The sequence below is a fragment of the Crocuta crocuta genome, unplaced genomic scaffold, assembly GCF_008692635.1.
Source record: "Crocuta crocuta isolate KB4526 unplaced genomic scaffold, BGI_CrCroc_1.0 scaffold16, whole genome shotgun sequence".
Lineage (NCBI taxonomy): Eukaryota > Metazoa > Chordata > Mammalia > Carnivora > Hyaenidae > Crocuta > Crocuta crocuta.
Window position 1 is genome coordinate 770852 of NW_027531893.1, and position 20457 is coordinate 791308.

Consider the following 20457-nt stretch of genomic DNA (forward strand, 5'->3'; position numbering starts at 1 on the left):
CCAGTATATCATTGGTTAGCCCTCAAGAAATTATAAATAAATATAATAAGAATCATACTTGTGGGACAAGTTTAAACATCAACTGCTAACTCAAAACAACTAAACAAGCTCAACTGAGTATACTTTATATTAAATGTTATGGGTGAATTATGATAGCTCTTTTACAAATACACTTATTTGGCAGAGCACTCATGATGAGTAACTAAAATGATTCATCTCGAGACTGCTGTGTTCTAAACTGGGACACTGTCATTTTAAAAACACAGAAGATAGTTGCTTTCTTTCATGATCTACAGTTTCACTGAGTGAGCTGGCTATGCCAGGCCCCCAGCAGACCAAAGGAAGTGGTGGTAGTAGATCAGAAGGCATGTTGAAGAATCTTGGCAGCTTCCATTTGAATCTATTTCTTGTTATCTTCCTTGAGATGATGCCATAGATGGTAGGAAGAATAAGGTCTTCCAAGAATGTCTATACCCTAATGTCCTGGATAGTGTGACTATTACCATACATGACAAAAGGAACATTACAGATATGACTATAGATAAAAGTATGAACCTTAAGGGGTGCCTGGTGGCTCAGTTGGTTAAGCGTCCAACTTTGACTTAGGTCTTGATCTCACGGTTCGTGAATTCAAGCCCCTCATGACAGCAGAGTGCCCATTTCGGATCCTCTGTCTCTCTCTTCCTCTGCCCCTCCTCTGCTCACGTGCTTGCTATTTTTCTCTTTCTCTCTCTCTCTCTTTCTCAAAAATAAATAAAAATTAAGAAAAAAAAAGTATGGAACTTGAGATGGAGAGATCATCCCAAGTCATCTGGATGGGCTCAATCTAATCAATGGGTCCTTAAAAATGTAGAAACTTTTCCAGCTGGGATAAAAGAATGAGATGGAAGAAAGAGAACAAATTCAAAGGTAAAGGAGGCTCAACCCAGCATTGTTGGCTTTACAGATAGAGGATAGGGCCAAGAGCTAAAGAATGTAGTGACCTCTAGAAGCTGGAAATGACCCTTAGACATAGCCAGCCAGAAATAGACATCTCGTTGCTGCAATCAAGAGGAAATGAATTCTACAACCCTAATGAGTAACTGAGGGCCCTCCCCTAGAAAAGAATGCAACCCTATGAACGTTTTGATTTTAGCCCCTTCAGATCCATGCTGGACTTCTGACCTATAGAACCGTAAGATAATAATTGTCTCTTGTTTAAACCAAGTGTGTTGTCATTGTTATGGCAACAATAGAAACCTCTTCTTAATCCTAGTTTTGCATGGTGTTTAGAATAAAATTCAACTTCTCCCAAATTGTATACAGCCTAATGTGAGATAACCCTTTCTTCCTCTTGAGCGCCCCTCCCTTACCCACTCTGCCTTAGGCATACTAGTTGTTTCATAAGCATGGCATGTTTGTTTCAAACTGCACTTACTTGTTCCCTCTGCTTGGAGGGCTCTTTCTTCTACTTTTTAACACAGTCACTTCATCTTGTCGATCAGATTGCAGCTTTAATTGAACCTCAGACATCTTTCCTATCTACTTACTCATGTCTCTCTATTTTAATTCTCTGCATAGTACTTATCACATCAAATTGTTTTCTTGTTTGTCTATGGTTTCTATCCCTCCAACTTTAATATAAGCTCCATGATTGCAGAGACTTTGTCAAAATTCTTCAATGCTGTATCCCCAGAACCGAAATATATGAGAATTTACACCGAGTTTAGATAACAGTCTGGGTGACCACAGAGACCAGAGCTGGGCAAAAAGAGGAGTAAAGGATGAAAACAGTTTGAGAATCATTAGCCCACACAGGATACAGTCTTTGGAAGGATCTAAAACTGGCTTTCTAAAAAGTAAGGCATGGTTTTTAGCATTTGTCAATATCCATGGTGTAAATATATATACCATGCCAATTTTCAGCTATTAACCTGAAATCACTGAATGAAGAATTGGGAGTCAAGCATACAGAATGGAAGTATGATATGGAGAAGCACACTAGTACATACTATTTCCACTTACATAGATGCAATAGGTGTACATAACCTCAAGAGATGGGATGATAATAAAATGAAGTACATAGCTGATATATTTTGAGTATTTCTTACTTTTGTTTTTAACATAACTTATTTCATTCTAAATTTTTATAATTTAATTTTTAATAATGCTTGCGTTTAACAATCAGTTCACAAAATTTCTGAATATTGTTAAATATTCATGAGCTGGGTGTCTGCCACACCACTGGATCTAACAAAATGGAATGGAAGGAAAGTTTGCTTACATTAAATAACAATTGTTTTAAATCAATTTTAGTCATTAAACCTGCAGTTACCAGTTTCCCCAGTTGCCAGTGAATCAGAGGTAATAAGACAAGTAATCCATGATTCTATTGATTACAAGTGGCATAGAAAAAAGAGGTAGTAAAGATAGAACTAACATTCAAAATAATCACTCAAAATAATCATAAATTGGGGAAAGTGGCAGAAATATATAGAACAGAGTCCACAGGGGATAATTTCAAGACAGTGTCATTAGGTAAAAATAGCCATATTGAAGTTGAAGAACTGTCTCTCTATGACTGAAACTGAAGATGATCTGAGAGTCATGGTAGAACACTGTAAATCTAATATTAAAGTGCAATTAAAGAAAACAGATGTGACAATTAAGTAGTATGTCATACCATACTAATAATTGCAGAATACCTGATTCACTCCTCATCGGAGTAAGGGTGGAGTTCTCAGTTCTTTTAAAAAAAAAAAAAAGGTAGTAATATGGAGAATTTGTAAGTGATTCCATCATAGAATTAATACGATCCTTGAGAAAGGAGTTTAAATGCTTCAGCAGCAGTGAATGAAAATTAGGAATATATTTAGGAAAATTATAATTTTTCAATAATTTTCTGACATGAAAGATTTTACAAAAGGGACGTATACCTTTCTCTGAACTTATATTTCATGTTATTTCTCTTTATGGGTGATCAAGCCAGAAATAACAGAGTTCTACCAAGCAGGTGGAAGGGCTCAGATTACCTTAAAAGATTCTCATAAAGGTGACTACTTTATTTTTTTTTCATTTTTTTTAATGTTTTATTTATTTCTGAGAGAGAGAGACACAGCATGAGTAGGGGAGGGTCAGAGAAAGAGGGAGACACAGAATCCAAAACAGACTCCAGGCTCTGACCTAGCTGTCAGCACAGAGCCCGACGTGGGACCTGAGCCCAGGAACCATGAGATCATGGCCTAAGCCGAGGTCGGATGCTTAACTGACGGAGCCACCAAGGCCCCCCTCATAAAGATGACTACTGAGTACTTTTATAAATGAAGTAACAATATAACGAGTCTATCTGAAGGATAAAATATCAAAAGGTCTCCTCTGGTCTTAGAGTGCCATAGAAAGTCTCTTCTCTGTAGGTCCTAGGAGAAGACCCTGGGCCATGAGCTTCATGGGATGTTCTCCTTGGCACCTATGTCGCTAGTATTTCCACATCTGTTAGAGAAGGAAAAGTTCAGCTCCAACTCAGCGGTGTCCATGTGACAGCTTTACTCTTGTTTGAGTCAAGAGGATTGAAGAGGTGGGGGAGAAAGACCTGCTACTGAGAATTAAACAAGGCTGAAAATAAAGGAAGCAGGAAAAGGATTAGGTGGTGACAGTCAAAGGTTTTTTGACTAAAGAAATGCATTCGGAAAAAATGAATACACTTTATCTATACTGAAAAATATAGACATGTATTTCCTAATGAAACAAGTTTTACTCAGAATTTTACCTAAAATAGACAATACTAAATATAACCTGTGGAAAATAAGCCTTCCTTTTCCTCTCCCTTAGAGGAGTTTTGAAAAAGTTGGTAATATTTCTCAAAAGAAGAGGGTGCAATTGCCTATGCACCCTCTCCCCACTCCCAGCTCTTTCCTCCCTGTCCAACCCCCACCAAATCATGCTTGCTAAAGTCTTTCCCATCTCAGAGGCAACTCCTTCAAGTCAAAAGCCTTGGGGTCATCTTAACCACTTCTCTTATCTATCCTTGTCACCTGATCCCTCAGTCAATCTTCTCTGTTCTACTATTAGGTTATATTTAAAACACATGCCAGCACCTGTGGTGTAAGCCATCAATAACCCGCTATCCCTTCTCCCTCTCCTGCCCCTCTAACATCCACCCTCAACTCAGCTAAGTAAGAAATGATTATCAGAGCTTGCAATTCTTCTGTTCAAACCTCTTAGTGGCCTTCGATCTCAGAGTAAAAACCCCATGGCAGCCTAGGAAGCCCTATATCTCACCCTCTGCCTTCTCACTTGACCACACCTCTTACCTCTGTCTTCCTTGCTCACTGCACTCCAGTCACACTGACTCCTGGATCTTTCTGGAAAAGCACATTGCAGCCTGAAGACTATTGCACTTACCACCCCCAGGCATCCAGACTCTTGGTGCCTAATTTCCATCACGTCTCTGCTCCAACAGCACCTCATCAGAGAGGCCTTCTGTGACTACCCCATCTTAAATAACACCATTTAATCTTTCTTTATCCTGCCTACACTGCTTAATTGCTCTTTATTACACTTATCACTACCTGATGTATCCTCTGTCTGTGTTGTATATCCACTTGTGAGGATGCAGCTGCATGGTGAAGGGAGCTTGCTTCATTCCCTGCTATATTTTTAGAACCTAAACAAATATCTGGAATTAATCATAAGAGATGTTTGATAAACCAAGGATCAACAAGAATTTTCTCTAAAGGGACAGACAGTAAATATTTCAGGGCTTTGAATGATACAGTCTCTGTCATAGCTATTCAATTATTTATTTGCACTGCAAAAGCAGCCATAGACACCTAAACTAAGGAGCATGATTATGTTCTAATAAAACTTTACTGATAGGCACTAAAATTTAAATCTTACATAATTTTCACCTCTTATAAATACTGTTCTTTTAAACCGTTTAAAATTTATAAAGGTAAAAATCAGGGGTGCCTAGGTGACTCAGCTGGCTAAACGTCCGACTTTGACTTAGGTCATGATCCTCCCTGTTTGTGGGTCCAAGCCCCATGTTGGGCTCTGTGGTAAGAGCTCAGAGCCTGGACCCTGCTTCGAATTCTGTGTCTCCATATTTCTCTGCCCTTCCCCCACTCATGCTCTGTCTCTCTCTCTCAAAAATAAATAAACACTAAAAAATTAATAATAGGGATAAATGATGGGGCATCATGGAGACCCTTAGATGGTCTTGTCCCTGAAATGTGGCCAGATCAACACCAAACCATTTTGAACACCTAGGAAATTGATCTAAGGATTAATACCAAAAAATTGCATAATTTGAGCCACAGAAATTGGCAAAAAGAGAAAAATATCTTTTTTAAGCTTTTTTACTTTATTTCTAAAATTTTGTATTCCGTTTCATTTTCTTTATTTCATTTTATTCTGTTATGATATATTTTTTTAATTTTTAAATTTTTTTCTTACCTTTTTCCCTTTTATTTCCCTTTTTTCTCTATTCTATCAAGTTTCTTTCAATAAACAGACCAAAACACACCTAAGATCTAGCTTCCTTTATTTGATTTTTTGTTTTGTTTTTAATTTTTTAATTTTAATTTTATTATCTTTTTCTTCCTCCAAAATGCCAAAATGAAAGAATTCATCCCACAAGAAAGAAGAGGAAGAAATAACAGCCAGGAGCTAAATGAACACAGATATAATTAAGATATCTGAACTAGAATTTAGAACCACAATAATAAGAATACTAGCTAGGGTTGAAAAAGCATAGAATCCTCTTCTGCAGAGATAAAAGAAATAAAATCTAGTCAGGACAAAATTTAAAATGTTCTAACTAAGATGCAGTCTCAAATGATGACACAACAGCAAAGATGGACTAAGCAGAGCAGCAAATCAGCAATTTACAAGATAGAATTATGGAGAATATTGAAGCAGAAAAAAGAGGGCAACAAAGGCAAAAGATCATGATACAATACTCAGAGACTTTAGTGACCTATTAAAAAGGAATAACATCTGAATCATAGGAATCTCAGAAGATAAAGAGAGAGAAAAAGGGGCAGAAGGTTTATGTGAACAAATTATAGTAGATAACTTTCCTAATTTGGGGAAGGAAGCAGACATAAAAAATCCAAAAAGCACAGAAAACTCCCATTAGATTCAACAAAAACTGACCTTCACTAAAGCATACCATAGTCAAATTCACAAAATACACAGACAAGGAAAGAATTATGAAAAGAAAGGGGAAAAAAAACCTTAACCTATAAGGGAAGACAGATCAGGTTTGCAGCAGACCTACCCACAGAAACTTGGCAAGCCAGAAAGGAATGGCAGGATATATTCAACGTGCTGAATCAGAAAAATATGAAGCCAAGAATTCTTTATCCAGGAAGGCTGTCATTCAAAATAGAAGGAGAGATAAACAGTTTCCCAGACAAACAAAAACTAAAGGAGTTCATGACCACCAAACCAGCCCTGCAAGAAACTTTAAGGGGGACCCTCTGAATGGAGAAAAGACAAACAAAAAAGACCAAAAGCAACAAAGACTAGAAAGGCCAGAGAACATCATCAGAAACACTAACTCAACAGGCAACCCAATGACTTTCAGTACTCACTCTAATATCAGGGGACTAAACACTCCAATCCAAAGACATAGAGTATTGGAATGGATAAGAAAACAAGACCCATGTATACGCTGCTTACAAGAGACTCATTTTATACCTAAAGACACCTGCAGATTGAAAGTAGGAGGATGGAGAACCATCTATCATCCTAATGGTCATCAAAAGAAAACTGGAGTAGCCATCCTTATATCAAACAAACTAAATTTTAAAATAAAGACTAACAAGAGATGAAGGAGAGCATTTTATCATAATTAAGGGGTCTATCCCCAAAAAAGATCTAACAACTGTAAATATTTATGCACCCAATAGGAAGATCCCAAATATATAAACCATTAATCACAAACAAAGAAACTCATTGATAATAATATCATAATAGTAGGGGCCTTCAATATCCCATTTACAGCAACAGACAGATCATTCTAAGAATAAAATCAACAAGGAAATAATGGCTCTGAATGACACACTGGACTGGATGGACTTAACAGATATATTCAGAATATTCCATCATAAAGAGCAGAGTTCACGTTCTTCTCGAATGCACATGGACTATTCTCCAGAATAGATACATACTGGGTCACAAAGGAGCCCTCAACAGGTAGAAAAAGACTGAGATCATACCTTGCATATTTTCAGACCAATGTGCTTTGAAACCCAAAATCAACCACAAGAAGAATTTGGAAAAACCATGAATACTAAGAGATTAACAAACATCTTACCAAAGAATGAGTGGGTTAATCAAGAAATTAAAGAGGAAATTAAAAAGTACATGGAAACCAATGAAAATGAAACATGACAGCCCCAAAGACAGTCATAAGAGGGAAGTATATAGCAATCCAGGCCTTCCTAAAGAAGGAAGAAAGGTCTCAAATACACAACTTAACCTTACATCTAAAAGAGCTGGGAAAATAACAGCAAATAAAACCCCAAACCAGCAAAAGAAAGGAAATAATATAGATTAGAGCAGAAATCAATGATATCAAAAAATAATAATAAAAACAGAACAGATCAACGAAACCAGGAGATGATTCTTTGAAAGAATTAACAAAATTGATAAATCCCTAGCCAGTTTGATCAAAAAGAAAAAGGAGAGGACACAAATAAATGAAATCACAAATGAAAGAGGAGAGACCCCAACCAACGCTGCAGAAATACAAATAATAACAAGAGAATATTATGAGCAATTATATGCCAACAAATTAGGCAATCTGGAAGAAACAGACAAATTCCTAGACACATATAAACTACCCAAACTGAAAAATAAATAAAGAAATAGAAAATTTGAACAGACCCATAACCAATAAAGAAATTGAATCAGTAATCAAAAATCTCCCAACAAACAAGAATCCAGAGCTGGATGGCTTTCCAGTGGAATTGTACCAAACATCTAAAGAAGAGTTAACACCTTTCTTTAGAAGCTGTTCTAAAAAATAGAAATTGAAGAAAAACTTCCAGACTCATTCTATGAGGCCAGCATTATCTTGATTCCAAAACCAAAGACCCCACTAAAAAGAACTAGAGACCAATTTCCCTGATGAACGCAGATACAAAAATTCTCAAGGTAGTAGCCAATCAGATCCAACAGTACATTAAAATAATTACTCAGCACAATCAAGTGGGATTTATTCCTGGGATGCAGGGATGGTTCAATATCCACAAATCAATCAATGTGATACATCACATTAATAAAAAAAAGGATCAGAACCTCATGATCCTCCCAATAGATGCTGAAAAAGCATTCGACATAATGCGGCATCCTTTCTTGATATACACCCTCCAGAAAGTATGGTTAGAAGGATCATACCTCAAGATCATAAAGGCCATCACTAATATCACCCTCAATGGGGAAAACTGAGAGCTTTCCTCCTAAGGTCAGGAACACAACAAGGATTTCCATTTTCACCACTTAATGAAATATAATGTTGGAAGTCCTAGGCTCAGCAATCAGATAACACAAAAAAATAAAAGACATCCAAATCAGCAAGGAGGAAGTCAAACTTTCATTCTTTGCAGATGACATGATACTCTAAATGGAAAACTCAAAAGATTCCACCAAAAAACTGCTAGAACTGATACATGAATTTAGCAAAGTTGCAGGACATAAAATCAATGTACAAAAATTGGTTGCATTTCTATGCACCAATAATGAAGCCACAGAAAGAGAACTCAAGGAATCAATCCCGTTTACAACTGCACCAAAAAACATAAAAATACTTAGGAACAAACCTAACCAAAGAGGTGAAAAATCTATGCACTGAAAACTATAGAAAGCTTATGAAAGGAATTGAAGAAGACACACAAAAAATGGAAAAACATTTCATGTTCATGGATTGGAAAAACAAATATTGTTAAAATGTCAATACTACCCAAAACAATCTACATATTCAATGTAATCCCTATCAAAATCACACCAGCATTTTTCACAGAACTAGAACAAACAATCCTAAAATTTGTATGGAACCAGAAAAGACCCTGAATAGCTGAAGCAATCCTGAAAAAAGAAACTAAAGCTGGAGGTAGCACAATTCCAGACTTCAAGATGTACAGATGATTACACATCTGTAATCATCAAGACAGTATGGTATGGCACAAGAACAGACACAAATATCAGTGGAACAGAATAGAGAACCCAGAAAGGGACCCACAACTGTATAGCCAGCTAATCTTTGACAAAACCAGAAAGAAAATCCAATGGAAAAAAAGAGTCTCTTCAGCAAATGATGTTGTGAAAACTGGATAGCAACGCAGAAACCTAGACCACTTTCTTACACCATACACAAAAATAAACTCAAAATGGGTGAAAGACCTAAATGTAATACAAGAAGCCATCAAAATCCTAGAGTAGGAAACAGGCAACAACCTCTTAGACCTCAGCCACAGCAACTTCCTACTTGACATGTCTCCAGAGGCAAGGGAAACAAAAACAAAAATGAACTATTGGGAATTCATCAAGATAAAAAAACTTCTGCATAGTAAAGAAAACAATCAGCGAAACTAAAAGGCAACTGACAGAATGGGAGAAGATATTGCAAATGATATATCAGATAAAGGGTTAGTAACCAAAATCTATAAAGAACTTATCAAACTCAACACCCAAAACTCAAATAATCCAGTGAAGAAATGGGCAAAAGATATGAATAGACACTTTTCCAAAGAAGATATCCACATGGCTAACAGACACATGAAAAAATGCTCAACATCACCCATCATCAGGGCAATACAAATCAAAATCACAATGAGATACCACCTCACATCTGTCAGAATGGCTAAAATGAACGACTCAGGAAACAATAGATATTGGTTGATGTGGAGAAAGAGGAACCCTTTTGTACTGCTGGTGGGAATGCAAACTGGTGCAACCACTCTGGAAAACAGTATGGAGGTTCCTCAAAATATTAAAAATAGAACTCCTCTATGACCTAGCAATTGCACTACTAGGTATGTATCCAAAGGATAGGAGCATGCTCTTTTGAAGGGGCAAAGGCACCCCAATATTTATAGCAGCACTATCAACAATAGCCAAAGTATGGAAAGAGCCAGAACGTCCTTCAAATGATGAATGGATAAAGAGGAGTGGTATATATATCCAATGGGATGTTACTGGGTGATCAAAAAGAATAAAATCTTGTCATATGCAACAATATGGATGGAGCTAGCGTGTATTATGTTAAGCAAAATAAGTTGGCCAGAGAAAGACAAATATCATATGATTTCAGTCATATGTGGAATTTAATATACAAAACAGATAAACATAAGGGAAGGGAAGCAAAAATAATATAAAAACATAGAGGGAAACAAATCATAAGAGACTCTTAAGTACAAAGAACAAACTGAGGGTTGCTGGAGGCGTGTTGAGTGGGGGGATGGGCTAAATGGGTGATGGGCATTAAGGAGGGCACTTGCTGAGATTAGTACTGGGGTGTTATATGAATCACTAAATTCTATTCCTGAAATCATTATTACACTATATGTTAACTCACTTGGATTTAAATTTTAAAAAATAATTTAAAAAGGAAAATATAGTTGAGTGTAAAGAAAAATAATATTTAAGTCACCTATAATTTTTAACATTTTGCTTCCTGTATTTTCACGCTTTTCTTTTGGGGGGCATAGAAACAGTTTTCTTTCTTTTGAATTTTGTATACTCTTCAGAAAAAAAATAATAACAACAACAAAAAAAGTAAAAATCATTCTTAGCCTATGAGCTGTACAAAAGCAGATACTAGGTCAGAGCTGCCCCATGGCTATCATCTGCTGACCCCTATAATAAACTGCCATTGAGTGACTAAATGAGTAAGTAAAGTAAGTGCTTAATAAACTGTAATGAATGAATGAATGAATTGACTATTCTTTCATTGACTAGTTCATAGTTTTCTTGAGGAGAGAGATGTCATTATGCAATGCAGAAAACCAAACACTATGTCAGAAAACTGAGATTGTAGTCCTGCTTTTGGTACTTACTAGCCACAGAACCTAGAGAATTTCAATAAATTTCCCTGAATTTCTGTTTCTCTTCACTGGAAAACAGGCACAATACTTTCTGCCTTATAACATAACCATGCAAATGAAGGTTTGTTTCATACAACCAGTATTAATTGAGCACACATTACTATGTACCAAGCATAATACTTATTTCATTATTCAGTACCACCACAATCCCCAAGAACATGAAAAGTAGAAATGTTTTCATCTACTTCCTGTCAATTAAACTTACCACATTTTGGCTTAAATTGAGACTTCCCCATATTATTATTCCAGAGACACCCAGAGAAACAGTTTCGCCAATTGTATTCACAAGGTCATCCTGGCAAATGTGACAGAAAGAGTTAACAGATAGAAATAAAATAGAAATGTTATGCATAGGACAGTAACATCAAAGCTAAGAACTCTGACTCAATAACAATAATTTGAATATTTCTCCACTATTTGTTTCCACCTTTCATGCCACCACTACGCTATCAAAAATACAGATTTTTCTATTATTTTAATTGCTTCCATTGACAAAGGGTAGACCCATGAAAGAAAAAGAAAGGGAACTGAATTACTATATTGTCTGTGCTACCTAGCTTTTTCATTGTGGCTAAGTTATTATATGATTACATTAAAATGAAATATATTCTTATTTTGCATTCATATAACAATGCAGAACTACCACCTGTGTGCATATTCCTAAAGGATATTAAAAGCCAAATTTCACTCCCGTCAAAAATGATGTCAAATTCCTTAAACACTGTTTGTGAACACTGATTCATAGTCCTTACACCTTGATTTACTCACCTCAGAAAGATATTTCAAATCCAAGTCAGTAAAAACTGGACGGGTGTATACAAAAATTGGAATTGGTTGTTTAGCACTGGGTACTTTAGAAACCCGAATGGCTTCTTGAACACGATTACGGACAAAGAGAGGGGCATTTGGAGAAGATTTTAATTTGCTACTCAAGTAAATAGATGGGAAAAGGGCCGTGCTTGCATTCCACAACCAGTTGAGCTCATCATTTCTTTTATATTCTATTTGAGGGCAACTTCCATTGTAATTGGGGTTTCTACTATTATGATTGTAGCAATCAGGAAAAAGATAGTAACCCCATAAATAATTTGGTCGAAGGAATTTTCCCAATTTTAAAGTCGTTAGCATGAAACACTTTCCTGAGTTTTCAAATTCTACTTTGGCTCTCCTGGCGGCTTCTGTTTCATTAAGTTGTTCATGTTGCTGAACCAAGTCAATAGACAGATTCTTGTAAATATCTTTAGGTTTCCAGTTTCTTGCCCAGAGAGGCCTCCAGTCTTCCCAGTCAATGATAGCCAAGCCCAGGCCTTGTGTCGGTATGTAATGGGAAATGTCTGCCTTGGCTTTCTCCAAGTGCTTTCGTAAGGATCCCAACTGAGGGATTCCTCCATGCACACTTTTGCCAGTCTTTTCAATTATGTGAGGATAGTAGCCAAGTCTATCATTATAAAATAATGTAATGGCTTGTTCAGTGGCACTTTTTAGGGGGCTTCCTGTTAGAGAAAAAAGGCTCAGATCTAGCTGTACATTATACTTTGAAGCACAGCGTTCAGCTGGGACATTCCAGCCCCAGAGGAAAGAAATACTTGGGATTAAAGGGGGTGCCGTGAAATCCCGAGTCAAGCAACATGGAATCAGAAGGAACATAAACACTGCCTGTGTTGCTCCACTGGACTTGACAAAGTTCTTAAAGAAGATATGCCTGAACATGAGCATTCCCATTGCAAAGATTAAGGACTAGGAAAATTTCTTCCTACACACTTTGGCTTATCCAATATTTCATGCAAGATATAAGCACAGAAAAGATAGTGGAATGAAGCTACATTGATGGTAATGACGTATAATGATTGGGTTACTTTTAAATATTATTCTTCTTGCTTCATGTTACAAGAATGCTTTGCAAGTTGCTTCATCTATAACTGAAAAAAAAAAGAAACATGGAATATATTGTTACCGATGTTTCTATATCAGAGACTATAAACTTCACCAAGCTCTTAACATTAAGTGCAGGAGTTTAATCCGATTTTTGAAGATGGAGGACTCTTGTGTTTGAGTCAATGAAGTTATTTTCTCTTCTGTATGATGCAAATCCTGTAATCGCTAACATTTGTGTCATCTTCCCAAATCATTACTGAGCCTCCAGAGAGGTGAATGCAGCTATTTTTCCTTTGCCTTCCCACTTGTGCAGAACGCTGTGCCAAGCAATGTCTTAGCAAAAGCCTGTTAAATAAAAATTAATTCCAGTTGAACTTCTCATTTTTGTTTATTATTTCTTGAAAGGCCACTTTACAGAGGCAGGCCAAAAAGATTGAAAACAACCTTCCATAGAATTATGAGATTTCTTCTTTTTTTTTCTGAAGGGGGGCAGGTAGAGGAGGAGGCAAAGTCACTTCTGCCAGAAGTAATAGATCAAAAGTGTGCTTGAAACTATTGAATTAACCAAAATCTCCCACTGAGGAGCAAGTCTAAGTGTTATTTGAAATAGTGCCCCATCCTATCTCAAAGTAACTAGAGGAAGGGAGGAGTTATAATGGCGGGGAAGCAGGGGAACCAGGATGTCCCTCGTCCCTCAAACACGGCTGTATAGAGGTCAGAGCACGTGGAACACCCAGGAAATCAATCTGTGGAGCAGTAGAAGGATCTCCACATGTGGAAGGAGACAGCTTGGTGGGATCGAGGTGTGTGCATGTGAACCGGGGGAGATAAAGTGGCATAGGCGTGGAGTGGAGGACCCCATTCTGCAGAGAGAAAAAGGGAGAAAAAGGGAGAGGAGACAGAATCTATGGAATTGCGTGATTGTGTTAGCACAAGAGAAAGCAAATTGAGTAAAAGCTTAAATAAAATATACACGTATTTACAGATAACTGTGTATACACACACATACACAATTTATGTATAGGTACAAAAATATATACATATTTTTTATGGAACAAATTTAACTCTTCTTTATACATCTCTGGACAAAGCCTAGGGGCACAGAACTGGAGGAAGCCCTGGGTTAGCATCTAGAAAAGCATCTCTTATTTAGAGCATCTTCCAGGAACTTCACACAGGAATCTCATCTCCCTAGAAAATCTTATCTGACTTAACTCCAATCAGCATCTCTCCACTAGGATGTATAAGGCATGTTCTAAGTTTATACTTGTAAGGTTGCTTCTCAAGTGTCCTATATGCCTATTGTCTGAATAATTGCAATTTTAAAGCACCGCTGCTAAGCTTTTGATACCCCTCTAACTCCTAATAGTAGTATTTACCCAGAAGTCCTTTCATAGGCCAATCACAAAACTTGTCTTCAGTAGTGTCCAGGCCAGAAGCCTGCTGGTTTTAATGTCTCCCTACAGCACTGGAAAGTCATTAACATTCCTTTAAAAAAATCATTTTGTCGCAGAATAAATTTAAAAGCTCAAGACCTGAATACATCCCCAATCCTATTTAATTAATTCTTATTCTTGCCGTAAAGAAATCTTATCACTAGAACACATGCGAGCTAAAACCTTTGACCAAGGAATGGTTTATCTGAGAATTAGCCCCAAATTATTTTGTAATAAAAATTATGTAGGTAGGTATAGATACTTACAATATGTTATTAACCACTGTGTATTGTGGCATCTATCACATGAGAAAATATTAAAAGCAACTTCAATCCCCAATGATGATATGCTTAAATAAATATGGGATTTTATTTTTTTTTAATTTTTAATGTTTATTTTTGAGAGAGAGAGAGAGCACACAAGCAGGAAAGGGACAGAGAGAGGGAGACACAGAATCCAAAGCAGGCTCCATGCTCTGAGCTATCAAGACAGAGCCCATTGTGGTGCTCGACCCCATGAACCGCAAGTTCATGACCTGAGCCAAAGTCAGTTGCTCAACCGACTGAGCCACCCAGGCACCCCATTAAATAAATACAGTATTTTAGCCTGAAAGAATCTATGCAGACATCAGAGCTAGTTATAAAGATAGTCAAGCAGGATGTAAAGATGCTTGCCTCAAATACTAATGAGCAGGAACCGACTAGCTCTTTGTCTTGGCACTACTGAAGACAAGCAGTTTTTCAGATATACAGAAACGTAAGTGCATGCTTAAGGAATTAGAGAAAACCCAGGGAGGTAAAAGAATATCATATTTCCTGAGGGTCCATTACATATTTTTTATTTTTTTAATGTTTACTTATTTTTAAGGGAGAGACAGAGCACAAGTGGGGAAGGAGTAGAGAGAGAGGGAGACACAATCTGAAGCAGGCTCCAGGCTCTGGGCTGTCAGCACAGAGCCCAACAAAGGGCTCGAACTCACAAGCCGTGAGATCATGACTTGAGCCAAAGTTGGGCGCTTAACTGATTGAACCACTCACGCACCCCTGCATATTTTTGATCTTCTAATTTTCTTTAATTCAACTACCATACAGTTTCTCAAATAAAAACTGGGAGAAAAATAAAACTTAAAGCTAGAATTTTGCCAGAACAGATTTGAAGCTCAGCTTCTCTTTAGTGGGAAGAGGAAAAGAAGCATCCACCTTCTTACTGTTTATTCACTAGGATGCTTGGTCAAGGGGTTCTTGTTTTACTATTTGAAGGACTTCATAGTTGGGATTTTTAAGGTAAAGAGAAGACAGTTACAGACAGAAAAAACAAACAAAACAACTAAATTTCTTGGCTTAATTCTAAGCTCTGCTTTTCTACCACAAATGCTTTATTTCCAGAACAAGTGTTTTCTTTCTAGAAAATCGTAATTAATAGATGTAGAAGTCAGTTTACAGGGCTGTCTTTAGACTCCACTTGTCTGATATTCTTATTTCCTATTAAGGAGTCTATGCATATATTATCTCAATGGAATTAAGAACTTTTTTAATGTTTTATTCTTTTCTGAGAGAGAGAGAAAGGCAGCGTGAGCAGGGGAGGGTCAGAGAGAGAGGGAGACACAGAATCCGAAACAGGCTCCAGGCTCTGAGCTGGCTGTCAGCACAGAGCCTGACGCAGGGCGCGAACCCATGAACCCTGAGGTCGTGACCTGAGCCGAAGCCAGACACTTAACCGACTGAGCCATCCAGGCGCCCCGAACTTTTTCTTCTTTTTTTAAGTAGGCTCCATTCCCAGCATGGAGCCCAACTCAGGGCTTAAACTCATGACCCTGAGATCAAGACCTCAGCTGAGATCAAGAGCCAGATACTTAACCTACTAAGTCATTCAGACACCCCAAGAACTAATTTGGATACAATTCTCTTACTATTAAAATTGTTACAGATTTTGAATATAAATTATTATTATAAATATAAAGGTAAAAAGTCAGAAATGTGGACAAATACTGATAAAGCTGAAATTATAACATTGGTGAAAACAAATGAGAACTGAATGCAGGGGGAGAAGTGGGGAGACCCAAGGTGTTTGGGTTTTTTTTGTTTGTTTGTTTGTTTGAATGTTTTATTTCTAGGAGAGAGAGAGAGAGACAGCGTGAGCAGGGGAGGGTCACAGAGAGAGGGAGTCACAGACTGAAGCAGGCTCCAGACTCTGAGCGGGCAGTCAGCACAGAGCCCGACGCGGAGCTCGAACCCACGAACCGCGAGATCATTACCTAAGCGAAAATCGGACGCCCAACCGACTAAGCTACCCAGGCGCCCCGAGACCCAAGGTTTAAGATGCCTTTCCATGGCACCTTCTCACTCCCCTTTACCCTACTGTCCCCAGAACATCTGAACATGATAAATGCATTATGACGATACTCATCAAATAGCTCCTAGCCTCAGGATGCTGGAGGTAACTTTAATGCATCTAAATTACCTCCATAAATGCATTGGAAATCATTCTTTAACATGAAAAATAAAAAGCAAAACTTCAAATAAGCAGCCAGCCCCCAAATTTATTGCTTTCATAGGCTTTGTATACTAATTACATTTGGTAGGCTGTATATCATTTCTGAAGTACTACTTGGTTTCAAATTTCAACTCAAAGGCTGACTTCTACCTCCAGTTACAAGTTATACTGAATCTAAGCTGAGTTCTGAGCAAACCTAAAATAAGAGACCAGAATAAAATCCCCAAAGCAGAAAAATCCATGTGCAGTTTTCTTCTCTTACAGCAAAAATCTATTCATGCTTTCAGGAAAGAAAGAAACCTTCAAGCAAGACTATTTTTCTAGGAAACTTCTTATTAAGCTATAATGTTTTATAAATAAATTGGACAGAAATTGATATGACAATGCACTTGATGAAACAAGAGAAATTCATACTATTTTTGGTGGCATTCAATCAACTCTGTCTTCCTTCCCCTTTTACTTTATTAGTCTTAGTATTAGTATGAGTACTTTCAGTATTATCATTCTTATTCTTGTCCTTTGTTTCCTTCTTCTGCTTTTGTCTTAACTTTGTCAGTGTCTCCCACTGACAATTTTTGCACAGGCTGGAGCTCCTCAAAGTTAAAGACATTACTCATTCTTAGGGCCCCTAGCTGGCTCAGACTCTTGATCCTGGGTTGTAAATTTGAGCCCCACATTGGGTGTAGAGACTACTTAAAAATAAAATCTTTTAAAAAACAAAGAAAAAGTAATTGCTCATTCTTACTCTGTGTATCCACTACTAAGCACTAAGTGTCAAACTACTTCTACTGAAGAGGTAGCTTTAAAAACATAGCCCATTACAGAGCTTCTAATTCTTATTCACAGATACCTTATAGCCTATGCAGCGGAAAGAAAAAAAGACAACTGATTTTTGAAGCAAATTTTTACGATTTTCCTCTGAAATGTCAGCAGGTCAGAAATTGCTCCAGAAAAACCTAAATATTCTTCAGTATTCCACATGTTGGGTAAGAAAAGCAGCTCTTCACTCAGTCACTTGAGGAAAGACTTAATCTCGGGGCACCTGGGTGTCAGTTAAGCATCCGACTTCAGCTCAGCTCATGATATAATGGTTCGTAGGTTCAAGCTCCACATCACGCTCTGTGCTGACAGCTCAGAGCATGGAGCCTGCTTCGAATTCTGTGCTCTCCCTCAGCCTTTCCCCTCCTCATAATCTGTCTGTCTGTCTGTCTCTCTCTCTCTCAAAAATAAATAAGCCTTTAGAAAGGAAAAGACTTGGGGCTCCTGGGTGGCTCAGTTGGTTAAGCATCCAGCTTCAGCTCAGGTCATGATCTCACTGTTCATGAGTTCAAGCCCCACATCAGGCTTCATGCTGACAGCTCAGAGCCTGGAAGCTCAGAGCTTCACATTCTATGTCTTCCTCTCTCTGTCCCTCCCCTGCTCATGCTCTGTCTCTCATTCTCTCTGTCTCTCAAAAATAAATAAACATTAAAAAAAATTTTAAGGAAAGAGTTAATGTTTTAGGATGGTGTTGTGTGATGGAGGGAGAAGGACCTGTGTGTATGTGTGTGTGTGTGTGTGTGTGTTGAATCCCAGCTAATTCAAGTGCCTGATAGTAATAAAAAGAATTGGTAAGGAAGGCAAATTAACATAAACATGCTATAAATTTTTTATTAGCATTTGAAATGAGCTTAAGAACCAAACGGTAAAACAAGTACTAATTGCAGTTGTTTCAATTGCTAAGCATTTTGTTTGAATTAATGAAGGATTTCTCGCAGTCTAGTACAGATGAAGAATGAACTGGTGTCAAGGAAGTACAGCATCTGCTAGAAAAGGAATTTCTCCATACAAAATCAAAATGAATTAGAACTAATATTTTCAAAGTGACAGAGAAAGCCATGTTTGACATTCATTACTTATAGGAAAATACTAGTTTCCTGGAGCCTGCTCTTTTCCCTAAGGTGGGAAGGGAGAGGGAAGAAGAGGAAAAAAAAAAAAAAGAGAGCCGAACAAATAACAAAATCTCTCAAAAGCAGTTTCCCAATCAAATTTTATTTAATCGATATAGTAGAACATAGAGATATAATTTATACATGCTCATTTTATGCCATAAAAGTTTGTCCTGAGCTGTATAATTAGAAAGTAATACATCTCAGAAGCTAGAAAACCACAGCGTGATTAAATATGAATTCTAAATATTCAAGCTTTAAGCAAGTTATATTGATATGTTGTAGAAGATATTAATATTTCAACTTTTGAAAATGCAAGATAGTTTAATACCAAAAGCATTTAATTGAAAATAAGAAAGTAATTCATCTTATTCTAAAAAGAAAATTCCTTTGGAAAGAACGCGAATGGGTCTATAATGACATTCTGTGACCAAAATATCTTTGTAGACCCCAGACACCTCATAAAAGAACGTATATAAAGTACCCTTAATTGGAAGATTAGGTTGGTGTTCAAATGTCCAAGCCACTTAATTGATACTCAGTAGATACATACATGAGTTAGCTAATTAAATTAATGGATTTGATATAGTATGAATTTCAGTAAACTCAAAATTACGGCCAATGGTAACCCTTTAAAATGAAGATGCTCAAACAAAAATCAAAACGTATCATCCAGAATCCACAGAGCCATCAAAGAAAAACCAGAGCAATAAGAGAAAGAGACCTCAGTATAGAACTGGACTCAATTCCAAATACAACAAGAAAAAGTGGGATTTTATACCCAAAGAACAAAATGNGAATTCTTGCTAAACTGACTTAACAGGATTCTTACTACCTTCTACAAGGAGGGATTCAGAAGCTCAGCAGCGTTTGAGGCTTGGTCAAAAAGAGAGTTCAATGAGCATGATTAGCATAGACAATAGAGAATCTTTGTCAGTCCCCACTATTATACATGCTTGATGAGTTAATCACTTAATTAAGTAAATGAACTCAATGTACTTTGAATTTCAGTAAATTCAAAATTCTGGCTTATGGTACCACTTTAAAATGAAAATGTTCAGACAAAAAATGAAGCAAAGCATCCAGAAGCCACAGAGTTCAAACATTACTCACAAGACAATTATGTCTTCTATCACCAAGCATGAGGCGCTGACACACCCAGATATGACTGAAATTAAGTACTGGAATAATTGAATAAAGTCTTAAGGAGTCTCTAAATGCTAGAGGCTAGAGAAAAACACAATTGCTTTGCTAGGGATCCTCTCTGTACTGCCACTTGCCAAGCCAGACTGAGCTTAGTAATGCTTGATTTGCAGTCAGCCCAATATCCCACCATCATAAACAAGGGACCAGTTCTAGTTGTCCGTAATTGCGGCATCGCAGCTGCCTAGCAAAATAGGCAAAAGACCTTAGTGCCAATGACATCAAAGTTTATCAGTAACAAGTACCTCTGTGATTACCAGTGCCCTGCACAGTGATGTTCACAAAGGTATACTAGCTATTACGTGGGCTGAGTTCACACTTGGCCGTCTGTTAGCAGTAACCAATGTTTCTCTTCCCTTGACCAAATGACTTTTGGGTTTTATTTCCCTGAATTGTCAAAGTTGTAGTTACTAAATCTACACATGGAATTAT

General features: G+C 37.3%; 1 protein-coding gene across 3 annotated transcripts in view; it reads right to left on the bottom strand.

Annotated features, from left to right (window-relative positions):
• Positions 1 to 20457, bottom strand: part of SPAM1 (sperm adhesion molecule 1) — a 33987-nt gene that overhangs the window by 1183 nt on the left and 12347 nt on the right. For all 3 annotated transcript variants that reach the window (XM_077773260.1, XM_077773259.1, XM_077773261.1), the window contains 2 exons: positions 11859 to 13009; positions 11296 to 11385 (listed from right to left, as the gene is read on the bottom strand). In XM_077773260.1, the coding sequence (XP_077629386.1) occupies positions 11296 to 11385; positions 11859 to 12812 (1044 nt within the window). In that variant the 5' untranslated portion in view covers positions 12813 to 13009. The remainder of the gene's footprint in view (positions 1 to 11295; positions 11386 to 11858; positions 13010 to 20457) is intronic.